We start from the raw sequence: 24223 nt of genomic DNA, 5'->3' as shown, positions 1-24223 counted from the left end.
ATAGTGCATATAAAACATTCCTTGTTGCTTCATAATAGGAATAGCCTGCGTGGTAGCAGCGGGTTTCCTGTCTCAGTGTTAAAATCACAATCACCAAATAGCCGGTTCTTTCCTAAACAATTTAAAAAGTAGTTAACAAAAAAAAGGTAATACATGTAGTATTAATTATCCAGTTTTTAACACATAATTATCTATTGCAAGGTCTTAAATTGTTGATGTTTTTAAAATGAAAAGTTAAAGTTTGTTTTGCTTAATGAAACAACTAGAGCACATTGATTAACAAATGGATGTTAAATATTTGATAATTTTGACATGTATTCTATTGAGGAAACCAGCTACATTTTGCCATTAAGCAAGGAATCTTTTGTATGCACTTTGCCATAGACAGAGCACATACCACAGTCTTTGATACACCAGTCATGGGAAACTAAGAGAATTTGGTTCTATGACAAATTCGCATCAAGCAAGCACTTTACTGACTAAACTAAATCCCACTTCAAGTAAAACAAAGTTTGCCTTGATAATGAATGGTCCCTAAAACTTCACCCAATTCTGGAACATTTTTAAAATTTAGACTATAATTGATCATAAACAGCCTTATAATACTACACCTAATTGTTAAAATCATACAATTTAGAAGTAATTCAGTCATACGACACTTGACTGACACTTGACTGAAATTATACGTACATAATTCATCTACATGTACAAGTCAGTACGTGTTTGTCATCTACATTAAATCTAAAAAATGTGTTTTAAAAACATTCAACCATGCATGCATACATGTTGTACTTATGTATTTCTTTGTTTCGTTTACTGGTTTTAACACTGGAACAGAATAAATCCACTTAACGACATATTTATATAGAATTGCCAACACACTGTAGCCATAAATCAAAACCAGCTGACAGCTAGCATAGAACAAATATCACAAGTCTGAACCGCTTGTCACATGTACGATATATTCATGTATCGCATATATACAATACACACATGTATCGCATAGACAGAATAACTACAATGCACATCACAAACTGGTGTAATATATACCGGCAGTAAACATGATAGACACATTAAACTCTGTAACATTATCCCTCCAAGCAATCTTGAAGCATTTATGGCAGTCGGTTCAAGAGGCCCCACCCCCCAAAGAAATGAGGTCAACGAAAGGTCAGGTGTACACAATTTTGACAGCAGTTGGGTCTGTATGTTAACGTACAGTCAAACATGTAAGTAACAGTACTTGAAAAACTTAGCAAAACTGTTTGCTATACTTATAGATTGGTATAAAATAAAAGCGCACACTGATTACTGAATCAGTCTTCAGAATCAGAGGAAATCTCACAATATTCCATTCCTACAAACAGGACAGCACATACCACAGCCTTTGAAATACCAGTTGTGGGACACTAGCTGGAATGGGAAAAACTGAACGAGTCCATCAAGGGGGGTTTGAAGGGCTTTAGATCCACAGGCACTTTACTAATTGAGTTAAATCCTGAACTCCCACCACCACTGCCATCCCAAAAGCTAATACATGTAATACAAATATTAATACAAATATTACAGTTATATATTTAAAACCTAAATTTCAGCTTCCTACAAATAACATGATCTTTCTCCAATTTAACAATTTTCAGTGTTTTCAGCCAATGCCACATCATTTATCAGGAGCAGTTTAGGTAAAAATGGGTTCAGTGCTTAAAAAAAGGAAAGGAATATTTGTTTAAAAAGTTTGTTTTGTTTAATGACACCACTAGAGCACACTAATTTATTAATCATTGGCTATTGGATATCAATCATTTGGTAATTTTGACATATAGTCTTAGAGGGGATATCCGCTACAGTTTTCCATTAGTAGCAATGGGATCTTTTATATGCACCTTTCCACACAGGATAGCACATACCACGACCTTTGATATACCATCATGGTGCACTGGCTGCAATGAGAAATAGCCCAGTGGGTCCATCAACAGGGGTCAATCCTAGACCAACTATACATCAGGTGGACGCTTTACCACTGGGCTACATCCCGCCCCTTATTTGTTTAACAATATCTCAACCCATTTTAAACTACATTCAACACCAAATGAAACACTCATTTGATGTCAGCCATTACAAACAAACAGCTATTCCTTTCCTCTCCTTACATCTGTGAGCTAACCCTGTATTATGTGTTACACTGCGGAATGTAGATCTTGACAGACAAGTCAAGACACCAGACAATTATCAAGAACAAATCTAAACACGGGGTACACTGTGTATATACCGGTCACTTATCACACACGTGTCATAAATACATGTATGTGATAATCCCCTCCAAGCTATAAAATATTACACATTCCAGAGAAGAAATTAGGTACGTACATGTTAGCCTTCTCGGTTTTGAGTCACAATTGTCGGGGAGAGGCCCAGAAAGAGTGGGGGTCTCTCTTGATTTGTCTTATGAACAATTGATAAACAATCCTTTTGTTAATAAGAGCTTTTTCAAAATTGATCAAATGGAAAAGGTGGGAAGCAATTAATTTGTATTTTATGCCTGGTTGGTATCCTGCCACCCACCCCACCCACAACCACTGGATTATTTTAAATAAACTATTTTGTTGGTCATGAGTATATAAAATGTTTTAAACCTCCACCCATGTTATTAATTCTAAAGTAGCCATAATATTTTCTGTTATTTTTTGTATCCTTATTTACCATTGTTTGACGCCCAATGGCCAATGTCTTTTTGTGCTGGAGTGTTGTTAAACATTCATTCATTCCAGCTCATCCAGTGCCCTATGATAGGTCCTTCAAAGGCTGTGGTATGTCCTGTCCTGTCTGTGTGAAAATGCATATAAAGGATCCCTTCTTTTCAGTGGGAGTTGCCCATATTTTGACAGCGAGTTTTTATCCATCTCCATAATTATATGTTCAACATGTCCCACCAAACAGCAGTGGTTTAAAGTGTGCTGATACATATATGTCTGTTAAAAAAGACTGCAGTCTAGAACACTTCTAGAGTGAACACTAGAAAGTAATTGCAGATTAATGACATAATATTAAGTAATAAAATGGCACGTGTGTATAACATTATGTACCCACTTGAGGTTATAAAGAAAGGAAACCGTTAACACTGTATGTATGGTCACACCCTCAAAGCACATTATGAGCAATGAATGAAAAGATTTCCTTCAACTACATGTACATTTTGGGTAACTGTAGTGAAGCCAGTGATTAACAATCACCTCAAAAAGGTGGTTTGTTAAGCTGCTTAACATGTGATGATTTCTATTGTTTGCTTATTTGGGAGAATACAAAATATGCATAGACTGAAACAAAATAATCATATAAAAATTCACCCCAGGACCTCGATAGATTTGTTAAAGTAGCTAAACACGAGAACACTAACGTGATAAAAAGACAGGACAGTTTATCAAGACCTCAGCACAGTTTATCAAGACCTCAGCACAGCTTATCAAGACCTCAGCACAGTTTTCTTGATCCTGAACTCTATTAACATGCCCATATCCTTTTCAAGGTTTCAGGCATGTCTACCCTGGACCCAACCTCTGGATATGCCAGTGACTGAGTTCAGGGCCCCATTCCACGAAGCGATCTTAGCCCTAAGATCAACTTAAGTGCATAGGGCTAAGATTGTTTTGTGGAACAGGGCCCAGGACTGAAGGGGCAGTGTGTCTGCTAGAAAGAAATTTTGGGTATGGCACTATGGAATTGAATGCAACCACAGGCAACAGAGGGTATGGTGGGCCTCCCCCAGAAAGAAAATGGGTTAAAATTACAGTAATGATGAATAATTAATTTTGTCAAAAGGTTAACTTAAAAATAAATCTGTAAACAAATTTGGGAATGGCACCATACCTGTTTTACACTCTGGCAGAAACCCTGAGGGGGGAGGTGAAGTTTAAGGTGAGGTCTAGAACATTCTTCCATGTATGGTTATTTGGTGTCTAACATACCATTATTGCAACTGTTGGTCGAGATAGTAAACGGAAATCTGCTGCCATGACACAGGATATACAGGACAACAAATACCACAGCCTTTGGTGTGATACTGGTACAAGTGGAGGATGGGATGAGATGGGAAAACAAACAGGTCCACCAACAAGGATCGATCCTATGACTCACTGCACCTCAGAACACTACATACCACTGATTTACATCCCACCGCTCTGACTTACTTGACAAAGTTGTTTTGTTTAATAACACCACCAGAGCACATCCATTAATCTTTGGCTACTGGCCGTCAAACATTTGGTCATTCTGACACATATTCTTCAGCGAAAGCTCACTACATTTTTCCAGTATAAGCAAAGGATCTTTTATATCCATGTAACGTCCGTAAATAGGCGATAATTTACATTAAAAGTATGTATTTAGCCAACTGACCATGTCATATTCCACTGACATTGTAAGACAAAGTTAAAAGTTTGTTTAATGACACCATTTAGAACACATTGATTTAGTAATCATCAGCTTTTGGATGGCAAACATTTGTAATTCTGACACATTGTTTTTAGAGGAAACCCAATATATTAATCCATTAACAGAAAGACATTTTTTGTATACATTTTCCAACAGACAGGATGGCATATACCATGGCCTTTGATACACCAGTCATGGGGAACTAGCTTGGATGGGTAAAACACCAGAGAATGGATCCACCAAAGGGAATTGCTTCTACAATACAAGCATCTCGGGTGTACATGCATTTAAAGTTAAAGTTTGTTTTGTTTAATGACACCACTGGAGCACATTGATTAACTAATTATTGGCTATTGGATGTCAGACATTTGGTAATTCTGATCATGTAGTCATCAGAGGAAACCCGCTACATTTTTCCATTAACAGCAAGGGATATTTAATATGTGCCATCCCATAGACAGGATAGCATATACCACAGCCTTTGACATACCAGTTGTGGAGCAATGGTTGGCATGAGAAAAAACCCCAATCAGTCGAATGGACCCACTGAGGTGGTTAGATCCTGTGATGCAAGCACCTCAAACAAGCACTCAACTGACCAAGTGAAATCCTGCCCCCCTCAGGTGTACATGCATCTAAAGTAAACATGTGCCATGTTTTTGTCATAAATATGACACTCGTCAAAAGAGGAGCAATACCTGTATGTGTGGCTGTATGTGTGGGTGTCTGTGTGGCTGTCTGTGTGGCTGTATGTGTGGGTGTCTGTGTGGCTGTATGTGTGGATGTATGTGTGGGTGTCTGTGTGGATGTATGTGTGGGTGTCTGTGTGGCTGTATGTGTGGGTGTCTGTGTGTCTGTGTGGGTGTATGTGTGTATGTGTGGCTGTATGTGTGGGTGTCTGTGTCGCTGTATGTGTGGGTGTCTGTGTCGCTGTATGTGTGGGTGTCTGTGTGTCTGTGTGGGTGTATGCGTGTATGTGTAGCTGTATGTGTGGGTGTCTGTGTGGCTGTATGTGTGGGTGTCTGTGTGTCTGTATGTGTGGCTGTATGTGTGGGTGTCTGTGTGTCTGTGTGGGTGTATGTGTGTATGTGTGTCTGTGTGGCTGTATGTGTGTGTGTGTGTGTGTGTGGCTGTATGTGTGGCTGTATGTGTGAGTGTCTGTATGGCTGTATGTGTGGCTGTATGTGTGGGTGTCTGTGTGGCTGTATGTGTGGGTGTCTGTGTGGCTGTATGTGTGGCTGTATGTGTGGGTGTCTGTGTGTCTGTGTGGGTGTATGTGTGTCTGTGTGTCTGTGTGGCTGTATGTGTGGGTGTGTGTGTGGCTGTATGTGTGGCTGTATGTGTGAGTGTCTGTATGGCTGTATGTGTGGCTGTATGTGTGGGTGTCTGTGTGGCTGTATGTGTGGCTGTATGTGTGGGTGTCTGTGTGGCTGTATGTGTGGCTGTATGTGTGGGTGTCTGTGTGTCTGTGTGGGTGTATGTGTGGGTGTATGTGTGGGTGTCTGTGTGTGCCTGTATGTATGTGTGTATACATGTGTGGGTGGCTGTATGTGTGGGTGTCTGTGTGTGCCTGTATGTATGTGTGTATACATGTGTGGGTGGCTGTATGTGTGGCTGTATGTGTGGGTGTCTGTGTGGCTGTATGTGTGGGTGTCTGTGTGGCTGTATGTGTGGCTGTGTGGCTGTATGTGTGGGTGTCTGTGTGTTCCTGTATGTATGTGTGTATACATGTGTGGGTGTCTGTGTGGCTGTATGTGTGGCTGTATGTGTGGGTGTCTGTGTGGCTGTATGTGTGGGTGTCTGTGTGTATGTGTGGCTGTATGTGTGGGTGTCTGTGTGGCTGTATGTGTGGCTGTATGTGTGGTCTGTGTGGCTGTATGTGTGGGTGTCTGTGTGGCTGTATGTGTGGGTGTCTGTGTGGGTGTATGTGTGGCTGTATGTGTGGGTGTCTGTGTGTGCCTGTATGTATGTGTGTATACATGTGTGGGTGTCTGTGTGGCTGTATGTGTGGCTGTATGTGTGGGTGTCTGTGTGGCTGTATGTGTGGGTGTCTGTGTGTATGTGTGGGTGTATGTGTGTATACATGTGTGGGTGTCTGTGTGGCTGTATGTGTGGGTGTCTGTGTGGCTGTATGTGTGGGTGTCTGTGTGTATGTGTGGGTGTATGTGTGTATGTGTGGCTGTATGTGTGGCTGTATGTGTGGGTGTCTGTCTGTCTGTATGTGTGGCTGTATGTGTGGGTGTCTGTGTGGGTGTATGTGTGTATGTGTGGCTGTATGTGTGGGTGTCTGTGTGTGGCTGTATGTATGTGTGTATACATGTGTGGGTGTCTGTGAACTTTATGACCATGGGGCAAGCAGCACACATGATTTAACACACTGTAAACCGAGGACAGAGGAATGGTCAGGGAAGGAATGCATGCTTAATGTACAGTTAAACCTGTCTAAACCAGATCACCTCAGGGACCTAATACAGTAATAGTTGTCTGATTTAGACAGGATCTGGTGTTTACAGGGTTATGTTTTAGTATATAGAATATTGGGGACCATGCATAAAATGGTTTTGGCAGGATTTCGGTTTGTTCATGGTCCAGTTTAGACAAGTTTCACTGTATATGTATGTAACAAGCACCAGTATGGTAATCATTTGGTAACCATATCACATGGTTCAGCAGAGCATTAAATAAGAAACCAATTGCTGGCAGGGGTATATGAGATGGCATTTTGTTTGGGATTGGAAGGAATTTTGGCTCTAAATGTTTTTAAGGTGCTCCAAATTACACATAATCATTATGCTGTGTAAACTGTAACAAGAAACCAATGATATACATAGTGTATTAACCAACCTCATTAGGAAGAAAAGAAAAAGAAAAAAGAAATACAACATAACATTTTTTGGAAGAGAATCTGACGTCAAATTCAGACATCAGGACTGGCTCTGGCAGTTGCAAAAATTTGGCAAAAGCTAATTTTAAAAACATTTAGTAAATTTTATTTTGATTTAGTACAATAATTTCATGTAATAATTAATATTTATTTTTTAAAAAACTAGATTCCTACAATTTTTTAAGGTTAGTAAATAACTTGGTGACATTTTCTGTTCTGTTATGTACAGCAAATGTATCTGACAATCAGTTGAGAGCAAAATGTGCTATATCTGCTATACATTTTAATAATAGTAGGAGGCACCTCTTGCTCCCAGCCCAGGATTATTATTTGATTATTTAACGATACACTCAACACATTTTGATTACGGTTATATGGCGTCAAACATATGGCTAAGGACCACACAGATATTGAGAGAGGAAACTTCATGGGCTACTCTTTTCGATTAGCAGCAAGGGATCTTTATATGCACCATTCCACAGACAGGGTAGTACATACCATACCCTTTGATATACCAGTCATGGAGCACTGGCTGTGACGAGATTTTCCCTGATGAAGTGCTTCATAACAGAAAGTTAGTCATAACAAACAGTGTGACAGGTTCAAGTTGATATGATCTGCTTGTCAGGCTGTGGAATTTGACACCAAACCTGTGGGCCCTTCCAGTCCACACCAGATCTTTTATCTACACGTCTGTGTTTATATACAGCCAGCATTTACAAGCCTCACCCGTGGGTCTTATTAATCTTTTATCTACTTGTTATGGAGAGAGTGCTTACAAGTGTCGAAGAAGGAACTCATTCAGATAACATTCCAGTCAATAAGAAAGTAATGCATGTATGTTGTGTGTGCATGTTTGTGTGTGTGCATTTTTTGACAGTTCAATTGATTATCTTTACTGAAAATAAGTGGTATAATAATTTTAAAACACTTAAAAAAAAAAAAAATCCCAAACCTCTCCCCCTCCTCCAAAAAAAACAACCCTGTTAAATTAGAATAGGAATAATTATAACCCTACTATATTATTCTCTTATTTGTTTAAATGTATACTGTCATAATTGTCCCATTTTAATATATTAAGTAGTGTGAACGATCATTTCATTTGCACGTTGCTCAAACAAGTCTAGTTTTGCTTAACCTATTTTGTGTTGAACATTAAATTCAGGATATGATTTGGGGTTTTTTGCTTAACCTATAAATTAATGGATTACATCAATATTTAAATATTTCCAAAGGTCTATAATGTACATGTTTAGTAATGGGCACTGACTGAAAGAGGAAATCTGATATAATATATGGGTTTATTCAGTCAGTGGGGAAGGCAGGGGAGGGTGAGGTGGAGACAGGGGGTTGGGTGAAGGCAGAAGAGGGTGGGTGGATGCAGGGGGTGGGGTAAAGGTAAGAAAGGGTGGGGTGGAGGCAGGGGGAGGGTGGAGTGGAGGGAGGGTGGGGTGGAAGCAGGGGGAGGCTGGGGTGGAGGCAGTTGATCCTACCACCCACTGTCCCTTAAGTTACTCATTACAAGTGAACTACATCTTATTTTCTTGTGACTAGAAATAAATGACCTTCATATATGAACAGAACATCAAAGATTAATTTAATTATACACAAAGACATGACATCAAAGCTTGTGTGTACATATTAATGTGGTCACAGCCACTAAGAATCTCAGCGGAGAATCATCAAAAGCTAGTCAGAGTCTCTGACAGATATCAGCAGGTGTCCATGTTACACATACCACAAAGAAACATTCACCTTGGTGAAGAGAATCAAAGAGAACAACAAACAAATGATACTCTAAATATACACTAAATACTTTGTTTGTGTTCACTTCAAAGACGTGTCTCTCTGGAGCTGTACTGACAGAAAATATTAAGCATAACGATAATGACAAGACACAATAAAGAAGCCTGCAAATAGTTTTGTTTACGCTGTAACAGAAAACATTACGCTGAACAATAACAAAAAGTTTCTTTTGTTTAATGACACCACTAGAGCACACTGATTTATTAATCATCAGCTATTGGATGTCAAACATTTGATAATTCAGACATATACTCTTAGAGAGGAAACCCACTATATTTTTTCATTAGTAGCAAGGGATCTTTTATATGCACCATCCCATAGACAGGACAACACATACCACTGCCTTTGATATACTAGTCATTGTGCTCTGGCTGGAACAAGAAATAGACCAATGGGTTCACTGATGGGGATCGATGTGCAATGGATCTAGGATATTGGTCTATTTCTCGTTCCAGCCAGTGCTCCATAACTGGTGTAACAAAGGCCGTGGTATGTACTATCCTGCCTGTGGGATGGTGCATATAAAAGATCCCTTGCTACTAATTGAAAAAAGTAGTCCATGAAGTGGCGACAGCAGATTTCATCTCTCAATATCTGCGTGGTCCTTTACCACATATATGTCAGATGCCATGAAACTGTACATAAAATGTGTTGAGTATGTCATTAAATAAAACATTTCCTTCCTTCCTTCTATTTAAGAAATATTTGCAGTCTTTATTACTTACCAAGGCCATTCTTTTGTTGTCACTTTCCTCTGTTAACGTTATAATTAAAATATGAACATCTTTTTATCCACACACAACCAAGGTATGATCCAACCAAGTGTTTTACAGCATGTTTGCAGTTAAGAAAAGTAGATATATCTATATTGATAGTTGTGATATAAGTTTGGATAAACTCCACAACACATATTACTGAACCTAGATTCTTCAGACTGTTAGTGTTATAAACAGTGTTTTGTCTTCTGATGTTCATCTATCTCCACAGTACACCCAGATGTCCTGGCACAAACCACCAGACCACACAGTATTATCTAACCAGTTTCTTATCTCTCAGATATCTCTGTGTAACCAGGTTTCTTATCTCTCCAGATATATCTATGTGTAACCAGGTTTGTTATCACACAAACAGGAGTGTCAGCTTTATGACAGAATGGTGTATACAGCACACAGATAACACTCTAGGACTCCAAAGACTGACAGCACTTTACCATCAAGTCACCATCCCTTGCATCTTGCTTGAAGACTTGCAGACAAGGTAAACAGAGTTACTTGCAGTGTAATATAAACAACAACACTCACTCTTCAAAGTACTCCATTCCAATAGGAGTGGGTGAACAACTTTTAGTTTAAAATCTGTAGTAGTTTTATACAGTAATTTTTTTTAATGTTGGCTACACTATAAAATTCACCTTGTAACTCAAAAATTGGGTCCACGATAGGCATGCCTCAACCTTGTTGAGCATGGCCATGCAAAAATGTATTCTGCATGTAATCTACTTTTATAAGTTGAATAAAAATCATTCACTGTTTGGTTTGACATCTACATGTTATCAACCTGAAGTTCACAGACACTATTCAACAGTGCCAGTTGTTCTTCATTCAGCAAATTGAAAACCATTTGTTCATGTTGTCAGTGTGAAGTTCATAGACTCTACAACAGTGCAGTTCTTCCGTATTCAGCACACTGAAAACACTTTGTCTATGAAAAGAACACTTCTCATACACACTGCACACAATACACTGTCAGGAAACAATAAAACCAGCTGTCTGATGACAAACGGATTGTTGTAAATTACAGGTATTAACCCAGTCATCATCTAGTGGGTCAAGTTGTTGTAAGTTTTAGACAGCAATCCACTGCAGACCTGAATCAATCAATAACACTAACACTGGTCTTTAATATCATGTATCTGAACAACAGCCATATATAACCAGCACAAACAGATGGTTAACTACAGCCACCCCGAATCAGAAACCTTCACAAAACATATAGCAATGTATTAAAAACACCAAATCTGTATTCACCCTTTAACACCATGTATCCGAGTAACAGTCAAACACAACCAGCACAAACAGATGATTAACTACAGCCACCCCGAATCAGAAACCTTCACAAAACATCTGTATTCAGAGTATAAATAATCCACAGAAGATCAGTAAAATCAAAGTAAACTTCCTGAGTAATATATGAGAATATATATATACTGCCTGCAACATACGACATGTACATTACCTGTAAGATACATACATACAAATGCTAGGTACGATGTGGGATATTGATTATTATTGGGTCCACATTAGCACGATGCTGTATTATTGGCCATAATTGCCATGTGTTATTGATTATTCTCCCTGCTATAGATAGGGGCCATGGGCAAACAAAACAAGGTGTGAACAAAACCCATGTCAATGCTTCTATTCACAACACCTAGAGTAGTCAATACTCTAAACGTGTGCTAAAGACTGGGCACCACACCAACTGTATACTAACTCTGTTAAATAACCCTATTAGTGTCAAGCACAATACTGTCTCAGTTTACATGAAATGTAATCAATTATAAGTACAGTTGAACCAGCTGTGACGGCCACCACTGTGTTTAAGAGCAACATCACTGTATGGAAACACAATCTGTCACTTTATTAATTTCATTTAACTTAATTTCTGTGCTTCTATTCAACTGAGGTTTATAAAACAACAACAAAATCAACAACAACTTTTAGTTAAGGCTGGTATAAAGTGTAAGTACAATGGGTTGTACATTTGATCCTTTGTGGGCCCAATGTTTATTTGTAGCTTTTTTTCATTCCAGCCTGTACCCCATGACTAATATACATATGTACTGTATTTCTCTGAAAATGCCTATAAAAACCCTTATTGAGCAGGTCTGACTGTCCTGTACATGAAAACTATATGAAAATGAGTTGTTTCTACATCAACATTCTATGCAAATGAGCTGGTTCTCTATAAACATTCTATGCAAATGAGCTGTTTGTACAAGAAAACTGTATGCAAATGATCTAGTTTTATACCAAAACAAATACAAATATGTAAATTATGTGCTTGCATAATGAATTGTTCAAGTTACAGCTCTGCTGAAATATCTATGTTACACTGTAAGAATAGAAGAACCCATGAAATGATGTGTTTTATTTTTCTTATGGCAATAAGGATGGATTTTTCCATTAGCTTGAGAATGCAAGGACTGTGAGCATGTGACACCCACAGCTGGAGGAATGTCACACCACACTTCTGTGAACGTCGCTCATCAAGGTAAAAATGTGCAGACTGTCGAAAGAAGCACATGGCGAAACAGGCAAACACATGGCATTGTTTTCCTGGTCATTTTCCATAATTTATCCATTAATAATAAACCGATAAACTATTTACCGGATAATCAATCGACTTAATAATTAGTGCCGCAGAATGAATGAATGAGTGAATGTTTAATGACATGCCAATACAAATTGGCTATTGAGTGTCAGAACAAGTCTATGAGTGAAAGTTTGTTTTGTTTATCGACACTACTAGAGCACATTGATTTGTCATCTTCAGTTATTGAATATCAAACAACAATGTAGTCTTAAAGTAAACTTGCTATATTTTTCCATTAGCAGCAATTTGTCTTATATATGCACCTTGCAATAAACAGGACAGCACATACCATGACCTTTGATACTGGTACATCAGTTATAGGGCATTCGTTTGGACACAAAGAATGGGTCCACTGAGGGGTTTTGATCCTTTGACTAAAGTTTGTTTTGTTTAACGACACCACTAGAGCACATTGATTAATTAATAATCAGCTATTGGATGTCAAACATTTGGTAATTCTGACTCGTAGTCATCAGAGGAAACCCGCTACATTTTTCCATTTGCAGGAAGGTGTTTCTTTGACCAAAGCACCTCAAGAGAGCGCTCGCTCAACCAACTGAGCTAGATCTGACCCCCAGCAGAGATTTAATTAGGATGAAGTCATGTTACACCTTGGAGTTAACCCAGCTCTGATCCTAGAGTTAACAAAGAAGACAGATTGAAACCCGGGACACACACTGAGCAGGGAGGCTGTAAACAATATCACAAAGTGACACGGCAGAACGACACACTAACAGTTTGTTTAACACACGAACATCAAAGAACGAGACAAACAGCACGGAAAGCTTCAGCATCTGTGTGTTAATTATCACTTAAAATACACACAATGACAGCAATCACGACCAATAGGTACACATTCATACACCACACACAATGACAGCAATCATGACCAATAGGTATACATTCATACACCACACACAATGACAGCAATCATGACCAATAGGTACACATTCATACAACACACACAATGACAGCAATCATGACCAATAGGTACACATTCATACACCACACACAATGACAGCAATCATGACCAATAGGTACACATTCATACACCACACACAATGACAGCAATCATGACCAATAGGTACACATTCATACACCACACACAATGACAGCAATCATGACCAATAGGTACACATTCATACACCACACAATGACAGCAATCATGACCAATAGGTACATTCATACACCACACACAATGACAGCAATCATGACCAATAGGTACACATTCATACACCACACACAATGACAGCAATCATGACCAATAGGTACACATTCATACACCACACACAATGACAGCAATCATGACCAATAGGTACACATTCATACACCACACACAATGACAGCAATCATGACCAATAGGTACACATTCATACACCACACACAATGACAGCAATCATGACCAATAGGTACACATTCATACACCACACACAATGACAGCAATCATGACCAATAGGTACACATTCATACACCACACAATGACAGCAATCATGACCAATAGGTACATTCATACACCACACAACATTGGGCTTTGTGTGTGTGTGTGTGTGTGTGTTTGTAAAAATACCCTTAATAATGTACACTATATCTTATTAACTTTATTAATACAATATTGATATAACCGTACGAGACAGGCGGCATGCGAGGCAACTGTCCTCTCCTAGTCTTAGAACAAATACTCAAATTGGAGCCAAAAACGATAGATATTCGGACAAAATTAGCTGGCCTGAAACCTTTTCACCATGTATTTCCACCATTCTACCCACAATATTAATCCATGTAAAAATATGTATAGTTTGCAACCCTATATAGCTGTTTGGCAGTAATGCTAATATGAATAAATATTGTTATCCAGATTCTGGCATTTTCATTTAATTCAGGCAAAAATCATCCTGCAACCCCCCCCCCCCCCAAAAAAAAAAACCCAACAAAAAACCCCAAAAACAATGCGAGCCCATTATGAATATTGATACAATACTAACAAGAAACATAAGGCAGTTTAAAACACACATTGATAGCAACCATGAAGCAATAGCAGTACTTTAGTCTTATAAATTCATATCATATAAAATAGGTCAATTTCAAGTTTGTTTTTGTTTAACAACACCACTAGAGCACATTGGTTTATTAATCATCAGCTACTGGATGTCAAACATTTGGTAATTCTGACTCATAGTCAACAGACGAAAACCACTACATTTTTACTGATGCAGCCAAGGATCTTTTATATGTACTTTGACCAGTTGTGGTACACTGGTTGGAATGAGAAAAACACAATCAGTTGAACAGATCCACTGAGGTGCATGGTTCGATCCTACAAGGCACCTTAGTTGAGCACTCAACCGACTAAACTAAATTTCACCCCTTAAAATAGGTCAATTTCAAAACTGGATGGGGATGTGGGAGGTGGAAGGGAGTTAAAAATAGTATTATACACACACACCCTTTATAATGTATATTGTCTTATAAACTTGATTTACATGGTACTGAAATTGAATAATAAGCAGAGAACACAAAATGTGAATGTATTTAAATATCTTAGCTACATTATGCACAACATACAAATTATTGACAGTTTAGTTTCAGGTTTTTCTTCTTAATTTATGCACAGTAAAATAAAATTTGACATAGTAAAGTCTTGCTAAATTAAAATAAAAAAGTACAAATATAAAACATTAAAAAAACATTTTTATAGAGTCTAACCTAGTTAGTATTCAAAATACTTGTAAAATTTCAGTAAATATATTATTTTTTTAAAATATAGAACTTTATCCTTTTTGTTTAAATTTCAAAACCATTTACTATGTGTTTGTGATGCCCCACTATGAAGACATTCATCGTTTTTAAGCACCTGTATAGGTGGCTATAACTGTCACATTATTAGATGCACAGACCTGTCTACTACATGTGTAATTACAGGAACATATTTTATTTTTACTCACAGATTAATTTCGTTAATGATGACTAATTACACTAGGTTTCTCCTTCCTTGTTACAACATGCAACATCATGTCTTTAGAAGCCATAAATAATCAATGCACTTTTTTCATTTTATTTTTCTATAATTAATAAAAAAAATGTCAGATAACTACTGGTAGTTAACTAATACATGAGTCACAAAATGGCCATGACAAATTGCACCTGGCAGCTGAATACATAAGTAAGCAGGTAAGAAAAGAACACATTACCTGAATGAAAAACAAAGTTACCTGAATGAAAAACACAGTTGCCTGAATAAGAAACAAATTAAATAATCCTTTTTCATATCCTTCTAGATTGCAAATCACTGAATAATATTGTTTCAAACACACAAAACCCCCAACAACAACTAAATCAGAAAATTCCAGTCGAGCTGTATTTGTGTCTCACCTGCGACTGAGTGGAGGTAAGAGAAGGTGTGATCAAAGAGATTGTACACACAGGTAAGTAAAGAGTCGACCCAACAGGTAAGACTAATCCAAGCTCAAACACAGGCCCGAGGTAAATACCAACTGGCTGGATTGTACTGTACCGCCAGATTGTTATCAGCAGTGATGTCAGCACAAAACCCACTCGAGAGGGCAATGGAAACTCCAGCCTGTGTCAAGTGGTACCCACTCTAAACAGTGCGCACAATTAAAGTGACATGGTCATTAATGAGGTTTTATCTTTTGGGATATATTTCAGTTAGTTATGTGAAGGACAAAGAAAAGAGTGTCTACTCAAATATAATATGTAAAATAAAAAAATTAAAGTGCCATGATCATTAATGGTTTTATCTTTTTGACCATATTTTATTTAGTTACCTGTATGTACATGTTACGGACAAACAGAGAGCTAGACTTACTCAAAACACTATGCATAATTAAAGTGCCTTGATATTTAATATGAGTTACTTTTTTGACCACATTTCAGTTAGTTACTAGAATGTCAAATGAAATGCCATGAGGTTTTATTTATTTGAATTTCAATTACATGTATAGTATGTAAAAGACAAAGAAACAGTAACCACTCAAAGAGTCAAATGCAATATGTAAAATTAAAAGTGACAATATAACTGTTATTGTTAAGGTTTTATTTTAATTTTTTGGACAATATTGCATTGAGTTATATATAAAGGACAAAGAAATAGTGAAGTAACTTACTGAAGCCATATAATGACATCTATCAAAATGTCATCATTGTTAAAAAAAAGTAATTGAAGGTGATCACATTTACCGGGTACCAGTATGTAATTAAATTATTATAATGACAAATTTGTAAGAGCTGATTTTATGCCGAAATATAGCCGAAAATAGCATCTATAAAAAAAATATGCACAAAATCAAATTACAAAAATTACATATATTGGTACATAGTGTACATATATATTGTATATAATACAATATATATGCATATAGTAACTAGAATATAATATACTGTATATGTATGCATACACACAATGTACCTGTAGTAGACTATTTACTTGAATCTGGGAGAAAATGTATACTTTAGGTATGAATGTAGTATAAATAATCAGAATGGCCATAAACAAATTCTCTTAAATTCTACATGATACATTCCTTAAGACCTTGTATGACATTTTGTTGTGAAATGAACTACATAACATGGTGTAATGTAAACTTGTTATACTAACTGTCTTGATTACAGATAGATACAGGTGTCTGATTACAGGTATCTGACACATCTGATGTTTTCCAGGGCCAGGTGAATCTTGTTGAGAAAAACTACATGTATCTACATGAAGGCATAACTTTATGATGGATCTCTACCCCAGAGTTATCTAACCTGACATCCCACCTGTGACCTTACCACACAACAATTAATGACATCAGTGGTTAACTATATATAAAGACTGGGAAACATACACAAGACACAGTTGTCTATAAACAAAAATCTTTTAAACATTGTATAATGATTGTGGGTTTTTTAACAAATCATCTGCAAACCATGTGAATTGGCGAAGCTGTTTACACATAAGATTGCAGATGATTTTTTTAGAGTTCATACCCTAGTGAACATAAAAGAAATTACAAACAATCCTTATAAGTACATTTAAAACAATAACAATAACATTATTTTATGTCATTCCAAGCATGGCTGCATAAATTAAATGAATGAATGGATGAATGGATGGATGGATGGATGGATGGATGGATGGATGGATGGATGGATGGATGGATGGATGGATGAATTAATAAATGAATGCAACAGAATATCTTTAGTGCTTCAGTTGCAAATTGTCTACCTATAAATGGTTTGCAGCTTTAAAACTGAAGACAATTACAATTTTAGTTAAATATTCAGTATGTTAAGTATCATTTGTCCAACTTTATATACTGTATGCATCTTGTTTTAGAGTAACTGTATGCACAGTAATGATTTACGGCTCCAATTTTAACATTACCATATAACTGTCTGGGGCGATACAGATTTACCAACAAATAAAAATAAAAAATAAATTAATAAACAAGCATTTTGAGAGTTGCTAAAGCAATGTCCCTTACTGGACAAGTTCACGGGTAAGAAACAGGTAAATCGCCACGAAAGTCAAACTTGATCTGTAACAGTACATGATAAAGCTTTACACAACATTTCAACTCAATATCTTGAGGCATTGTGGAAAACAAATGTCCAGAGATAAATTCAAGGGACATAACTCTGCCAAAAATGGGTAATCACCATGAAAGTCAAACTTGATCTGTAACAATACATGATAAACATATATATAATTTCAGCTTAGTATTTTAAGGCATGTGGAAAAAAAGTCTGGATAACTATATGTGGGATAGATGGACAGACAGACAGACAGACAGACAGACAGACAGTCAGAAGGAAGGAGATGAAACCTATAGTCCCCTTCATTTGGACCGGCTGGAGATTAAAAAAATACTAAAATGCATTAGCAAAACATTGAGAGAAAAAAAACCTACAAAAAATACACAACACAACAATGTGACAAAAAACCTAATGGTTTGTGTCAAACAATGGTAAATGAAAACCAAAAATGTCCAATGACTGGAAGTGATTCTTGTTAATAAATACTGCACAACTTTAATCTCCATCACTACAACCACACGTTATGTACCCAGACATCGAGAAAGAAAAAAAACATTGGGCAAAGATGATTAGAAATAAATAATTAACCAGCGAACTGACAAGCACGGATCTGATACAGGTCCTGGCAAACACTGGGAATGGTCTTCTAGCAGGAACAATACAACCCACATGTTGTCTGAACTGATCAGGAATAAACGAATCCCAGGTAGATATTCATAACATAACACAGACCATGTGTTTTTAAAATTAATCACTTCAGTTATTTGAATAAATATTGTTTAAAAAAAAAAAAAAAAAAAAAAAAAACCCAGGCCATGTGTTTTAAAAATTAATCACAAAGAAACGTATCCCAGGTATTCATATCCCAGGTATTCACAACGTAACACAGGCCATGTGTATGAAATCAATCATATATTGTATAATGTGTATGTAATATTGGGATTCATTCAGTTAAAGTTTGGTTTGTTGAATGACACCGCTATAGAGCACATTGATTTATTAATCATCAGCTGTTGGATGTCAAACATTTGATCATTTTGACATAAACTCTTAGACAGGAAACCCGCTATATTTTTCCATTAGTAGCAAGGGATCTTTTATATCCACCATCCCACAGACAGGATAGCACATACCACAGACTTTGATATCAGTCATGGTGCACTGGCTGGAACGAGAAATAGCCCAATGGGCCCATTGACGGGGATCGATCTCAAACCAACCGCACATCAAGAGAGCACTTTACCACTGGACTCAGTCCCGCCCCTGGGATTCATTCAGATGAAATGTTCTGATTGAATATCAGTGCTACACTGGTAAACCGGTCAATGGTTGATTAATAATCAATTAAATTAGATATGGTGCTTTGGGGTATTAAGGTTTTGCTTAATATACATAATACGTACAGATCCTTTAATCTCTCAGCAGTGTCAATGACTAATTGAAAAGTGACACTTAATCATGGATTTTATCAGTAATTATGGAAATGGGTGTGGTTTTGTAATGCACTAACTTTATGTCAAATATTTAACTTTTTCAAGGTCAAGAAAATAATTGTCAAATGGAAGTTTGTTAAACACTTACTACCCTCTCCACCCCTCACCCCCCGCCATGAACCCCCACTAATGACATTCCTGACTATTCACGTGAGAGAAGAAACCAGCTATCACCACATGTTACTCTTTGTCTTACCCACTTGTATAAGTACTGCTTTACCAGCAATATAAAACATGCCATTGTGTTTGATATACAAGTTATACAACACTAGTTTAGGACAGAGAAATCATAAAACATGAATGTATGACTTACATGTCCAAACTGCTGTGTTGTGACTGATGTCAGATTTCTCAACTTTATGATGATTTCGTTTCCCATGATTATTATTACGAGTACGATTATTCAACAAAACTAATATATATATATAAAAAAATTTTTTTAAACAGTTTCCGATGGTTTCCCATGATCACAAGGCACGGAACCGAAAAAGTGTTTCCCATGAAGTTTGAAATCCTATACACATGTATTTATTTTGTTCTGTGAAATGTCCTGCAGCATGGGGTGTAATTCACTAGACCATGTATGTTTACTAGCATGTCTGATGTTACACTGAACAGCGTGGAGCACCAATAAACACACAATACTATATACAATACTATGTACAGCCAGCCTGCCCAGTCACATCAAGCTGTGTGAACAAACACCATAAAAACACACTGCTGTATGTAAAATTACTGACTGCCCAGTCATTTTTATGCAAACTCAGCAAATTTGACAGTTTTAGCAATATCCACCCCAGCATGTCCGAGAAATGAACAGAGAGTATTATAAATCTCTCGTACAGCCAACACAATCAGTCATATCTAATATACAACTGTCAAGACCATTACAACAATCAGTAATAACATTCCGGAGTGTTTTAACACCATTCTGTTCAGACAAACAGCTATAAATGTTTAACAATTAACACCTACTATAACATTGTCAGGTAGCTGTCAAATAATAGATACAGAATAATTGCAATACTCCCACACACCATATGACAAGAAATTTCTGTGGCCTAAATTGTGATATGAGGACTGAAAACATTTCAAGGTTTCTTAATTTCAATGTCTGGCAACTTTCCACATACATGTATAACCAACATTAAAGGTTTCAGACCAGTTTCCATTTGCATGATATCACCTATGCTTAAAGTTAAACAATAAAGCAACTGAGTAATATGGTATGCTATTAGCTAAGTTAAATTAAAGTTAAAGTTTGTTTTGTTTAACAACACCATTAAGGCACATTGATTAATTAACCATCAGCTATTGGATGTCAAACATTTGTTTTTTCTGATGCGTAGTCATCAGAGGAAACCCTCTACATTTTTCCATTAGCAGCAAGGGATCTTTTATATGCACTTTCCCACAGAAAGGAAAGCACACACCACAATGTCTTAAAAAAACACCAATCACTTGAATGGATCCACCGAGGTGGTTTGATCCTGCGACGCAAGCACCTCAAACGAGCACTCAACAGCTTGAGCTAAATCCCACCTAAGATTTTTCTATAAAGCCAATTAAGATTTGTGTGCGACATTTTCTAAGTCAGACTGTCTAGTGTTTAATCTGATCTTGACACGTTTCATTCATACTCCTATAGTAAGCTGGCTCAGTATACCAGCATAGCACACATACCAGTATGTTCTCATTGTACTGTACGAAATATATCTTGGCATCTTGAATACACTATTCCCTTAGTTTCTTGTGTTCTGTACATGGCAGCAAATAAAATATTGCGGAAAATTGTCAATTTATTATGGTGATCACAATGAATGTTTTTTATATAATTTTTTATGTTTTTTTCCCCCCAAGGTTTTACATTTTCGAGGCTGGCCACTTACCCTCAAAAACCCACGAAAATAAAAACCCACAAAAATGTCCGGTTATGCAGTAAGTTATTCTTTTGATTTGGGAAAGGAATGTTTATTGTGATGCTCAGTCCACTCACCGATAGGTTAGTGATTGCACTTAATCCCTTTCACACTTGCATCGAAATCTCAAACGTTTTAGAAGAGTAACGGGTCGGGACGTAGTCAAATGGTAAAGTTCTCGCTTGATGCAAGGTCAGTTTACGATCAGTAGGCTATTTCTCGTTCCAGCCAGTGCATGACTGGTATATCAAAGGCAGTGGTATGTGCTATCCTGTTTGTGGGTTGGTGTGTATAAAATATTCCTTGTAGTAATGGAAATATGTAGTGGGTTTTCTCTCTAAAACTGTATGTAAAAACGACCAAATGTTTGACATCCAAAAGATGATGATTAATAAATCAATGTGCTCTAGTGGTGTTATTAAACAAAACAAACTTTGTTTTGTTTTTTTTGTATTAGAAAGAGATACCGGTACTGGCTGAAATATGTTAGTTACCAGTGTGAACAAGTGCACTGCACTGCAACATGCCTCACCTAGCTGTCACTTATCTGTCACATAACCTTGACCACTGACAGTGTTTGTGTGAATGACTGGAGATGTGATGAGTGCATTTTCCCAATAACAGTACGCCACAAACCACAGCCTTTGATATACCAGTCTTGGGGGCACTGGTTGGGATGAGGCACTGGTTTGAACAAACTCAGACAACTCAGGCACCTCAGATGAGCACTCTTGCTAGCTAGATAACACCCCCAAATCCCCCCAAAACAAATAACAACAAACTCTGCATCAACTTGTAAACAATAAATTATGTTTATGCCTGTAATAGCCAATCAAGGTTAAATCTTTTTTGGAGTGTGAACCTTGATGGCATGAATGGGTTTAAAAACAATATTTAGTACTGTCATACACTAAAAAAGAAAGAAAGAAATATTTTATTTAACGATGCACTCAACACATTTTATTTATGGTTATATAGCGTCAGACATATGGTTAAGGACCACACAGATTTTGAGAGGAAACGCGCTGTCGCCACTACATGGGCTACTCGTTCCGATTAGCAGCAAGGGATCTTTTATTTGCACTTCCCACAGGCAGGATAGCACAAATCATGGCCTTTGTTGAACCAGTTATGGATCACTGGTCGGTGCAAGTGGTTTATACCTACCCACTGAGCCTTGCGGAGCACTCACTCAGGGTTTGAAGTCAGTATCTGGATTAAAAATCCCATGCCTCGACTGGGATCCGAACCCAGTACCTACCAGCCTGTAGGCTGATGGCCTAACCACGATGCCACCGAGGCTGGTGTCATACACTAAGTGGTATTACAAATGACCATCAGGCAAAAGACTATGCCAAGGTCTCTCCCTACATTTTACAATACAGATATAATTAACAATACAATTTAAATTGCTCTGTCTTGCTAACAAGGAAAAAAAAATGGAACAAATATTATTCATTCATTCATGTACGTGTTTGTTCATTCATTTACTCATTCATTCACAAATTTATGGAAAGTTGTACATTTTGTGATTTATTCCCTGTACTTGTATAACATATATCATGTATGTCATACTTACATATACCATAACTGTATAATAACAAGACAAACAAACATGTACTTATATACTTACAGTTAGAAATGCCATCGGCCGTTAATTAGATCCATGACAATAGACCGTAACCATACAGATAGCCCTCGTCTCACACACACAGAGTATATCTCCACAAGTATCAGTTAATATCTACACAACAGTGTCAAACACAAGTCATGCAGAACAAAAAGATATTTTCTCTTGATGTACGTGTCCACCCATGCAGCGTGTGAGTGAGTGAGCGAGTGAGTGAGTGAGTGAGTAAGCAAGTGAGTGGGGGATAGGTAGAGATACATAATGCTCTACTTATTATCTTAGTCACAGCCTCAGAGAGCTGGTGTTTTGTCTGTGTAGGTAATTTCCTGGCGGAGCATGTTTTCACAATGAAACAATTAGCCCGGCAGGAGAACGAACACTCACATTAATATGATGTACGAGTTGACTTAAGGGCCAGCTGTGCCATGGAGAAGAATTGTTAGAGGCAAATATTTTGTGTATCATATTTCAAGGTGTTTAGTAATAAGGAAATGACTCAATGACAAAAGCTATGTTTACTGGATTATGGGAAGGTATAGCTGGTCATGTGTCATACAAGTGGATGCAAATTAAACACGATTAAGTGTAATTAAAGGCTTAAAACTGCATTATGGCTGTTCCACCATTTATCAAATGTAGGGGTGCCATACCGGCACTGTAATTAGTACTTTAGGTCAGACGGCTCTGACGCAATATTCTTTTCTAAGCATACATAGTTCAAATTAAAAAAAGATTACCTCCCTGTGTGATCAATTCAGAAAGACATGCCCACCCACCAAAAAATAACCTTGATAACAGTTTAATAAATTTATGACTGACATTATATATTTTTAAATTGCAAATGCAATGAGATATATGGTCATGTAGATATCCATTCTTGTTCTGTTTAAAGTAGGGACATTTTGAGCAGTTTTGAAAATGTAGGCATGTGTGTATAAACGATACCTGTATATCATTGATATTGCTAAAACAAGTCAACATACAGTTGGAAATGTGATTAAAACAAAACAAAAAAAAACTCTTGCACACTCACAAAAATTAAGTTGTTTCTTTTTTTGTGCGTGAAAATTACATTTCACTGTGGCTACAGTGATAGACAAAAGCACTATTCTTTGTTTGCATGACATCTTTTTGGTAAATATAGACAGAA

General features: G+C 37.1%; 1 protein-coding gene across 6 annotated transcripts in view; it reads right to left on the bottom strand.

Moving 5' to 3' along the window:
• Positions 1 to 24223, bottom strand: part of LOC121382734 (leucine zipper putative tumor suppressor 2 homolog) — a 118214-nt gene that overhangs the window by 13414 nt on the left and 80577 nt on the right. The window contains exon 1 of one of the 6 annotated variants that reach the window (XM_041512296.1): positions 23077 to 23203. The exons of 4 other annotated variants lie outside the window; for them this stretch is intronic. In XM_041512296.1, the coding sequence (XP_041368230.1) occupies positions 23077 to 23091 (15 nt within the window). In that variant the 5' untranslated portion in view covers positions 23092 to 23203. Of the gene's footprint in view, positions 1 to 9843; positions 11337 to 23076; positions 23204 to 24223 lie in introns of those variants that run through there. One more of the 6 variants, XM_041512297.1, reaches the window with a different exon arrangement.

This window comes from Gigantopelta aegis, chromosome 10 (assembly GCF_016097555.1).
Source record: "Gigantopelta aegis isolate Gae_Host chromosome 10, Gae_host_genome, whole genome shotgun sequence".
NCBI classification, from domain to species: Eukaryota; Metazoa; Mollusca; class Gastropoda; order Neomphalida; family Peltospiridae; genus Gigantopelta; species Gigantopelta aegis.
The sequence above is the reverse complement of the archived record's forward strand: the minus strand, read 5'-3'. Positions and strand labels throughout refer to the sequence as shown.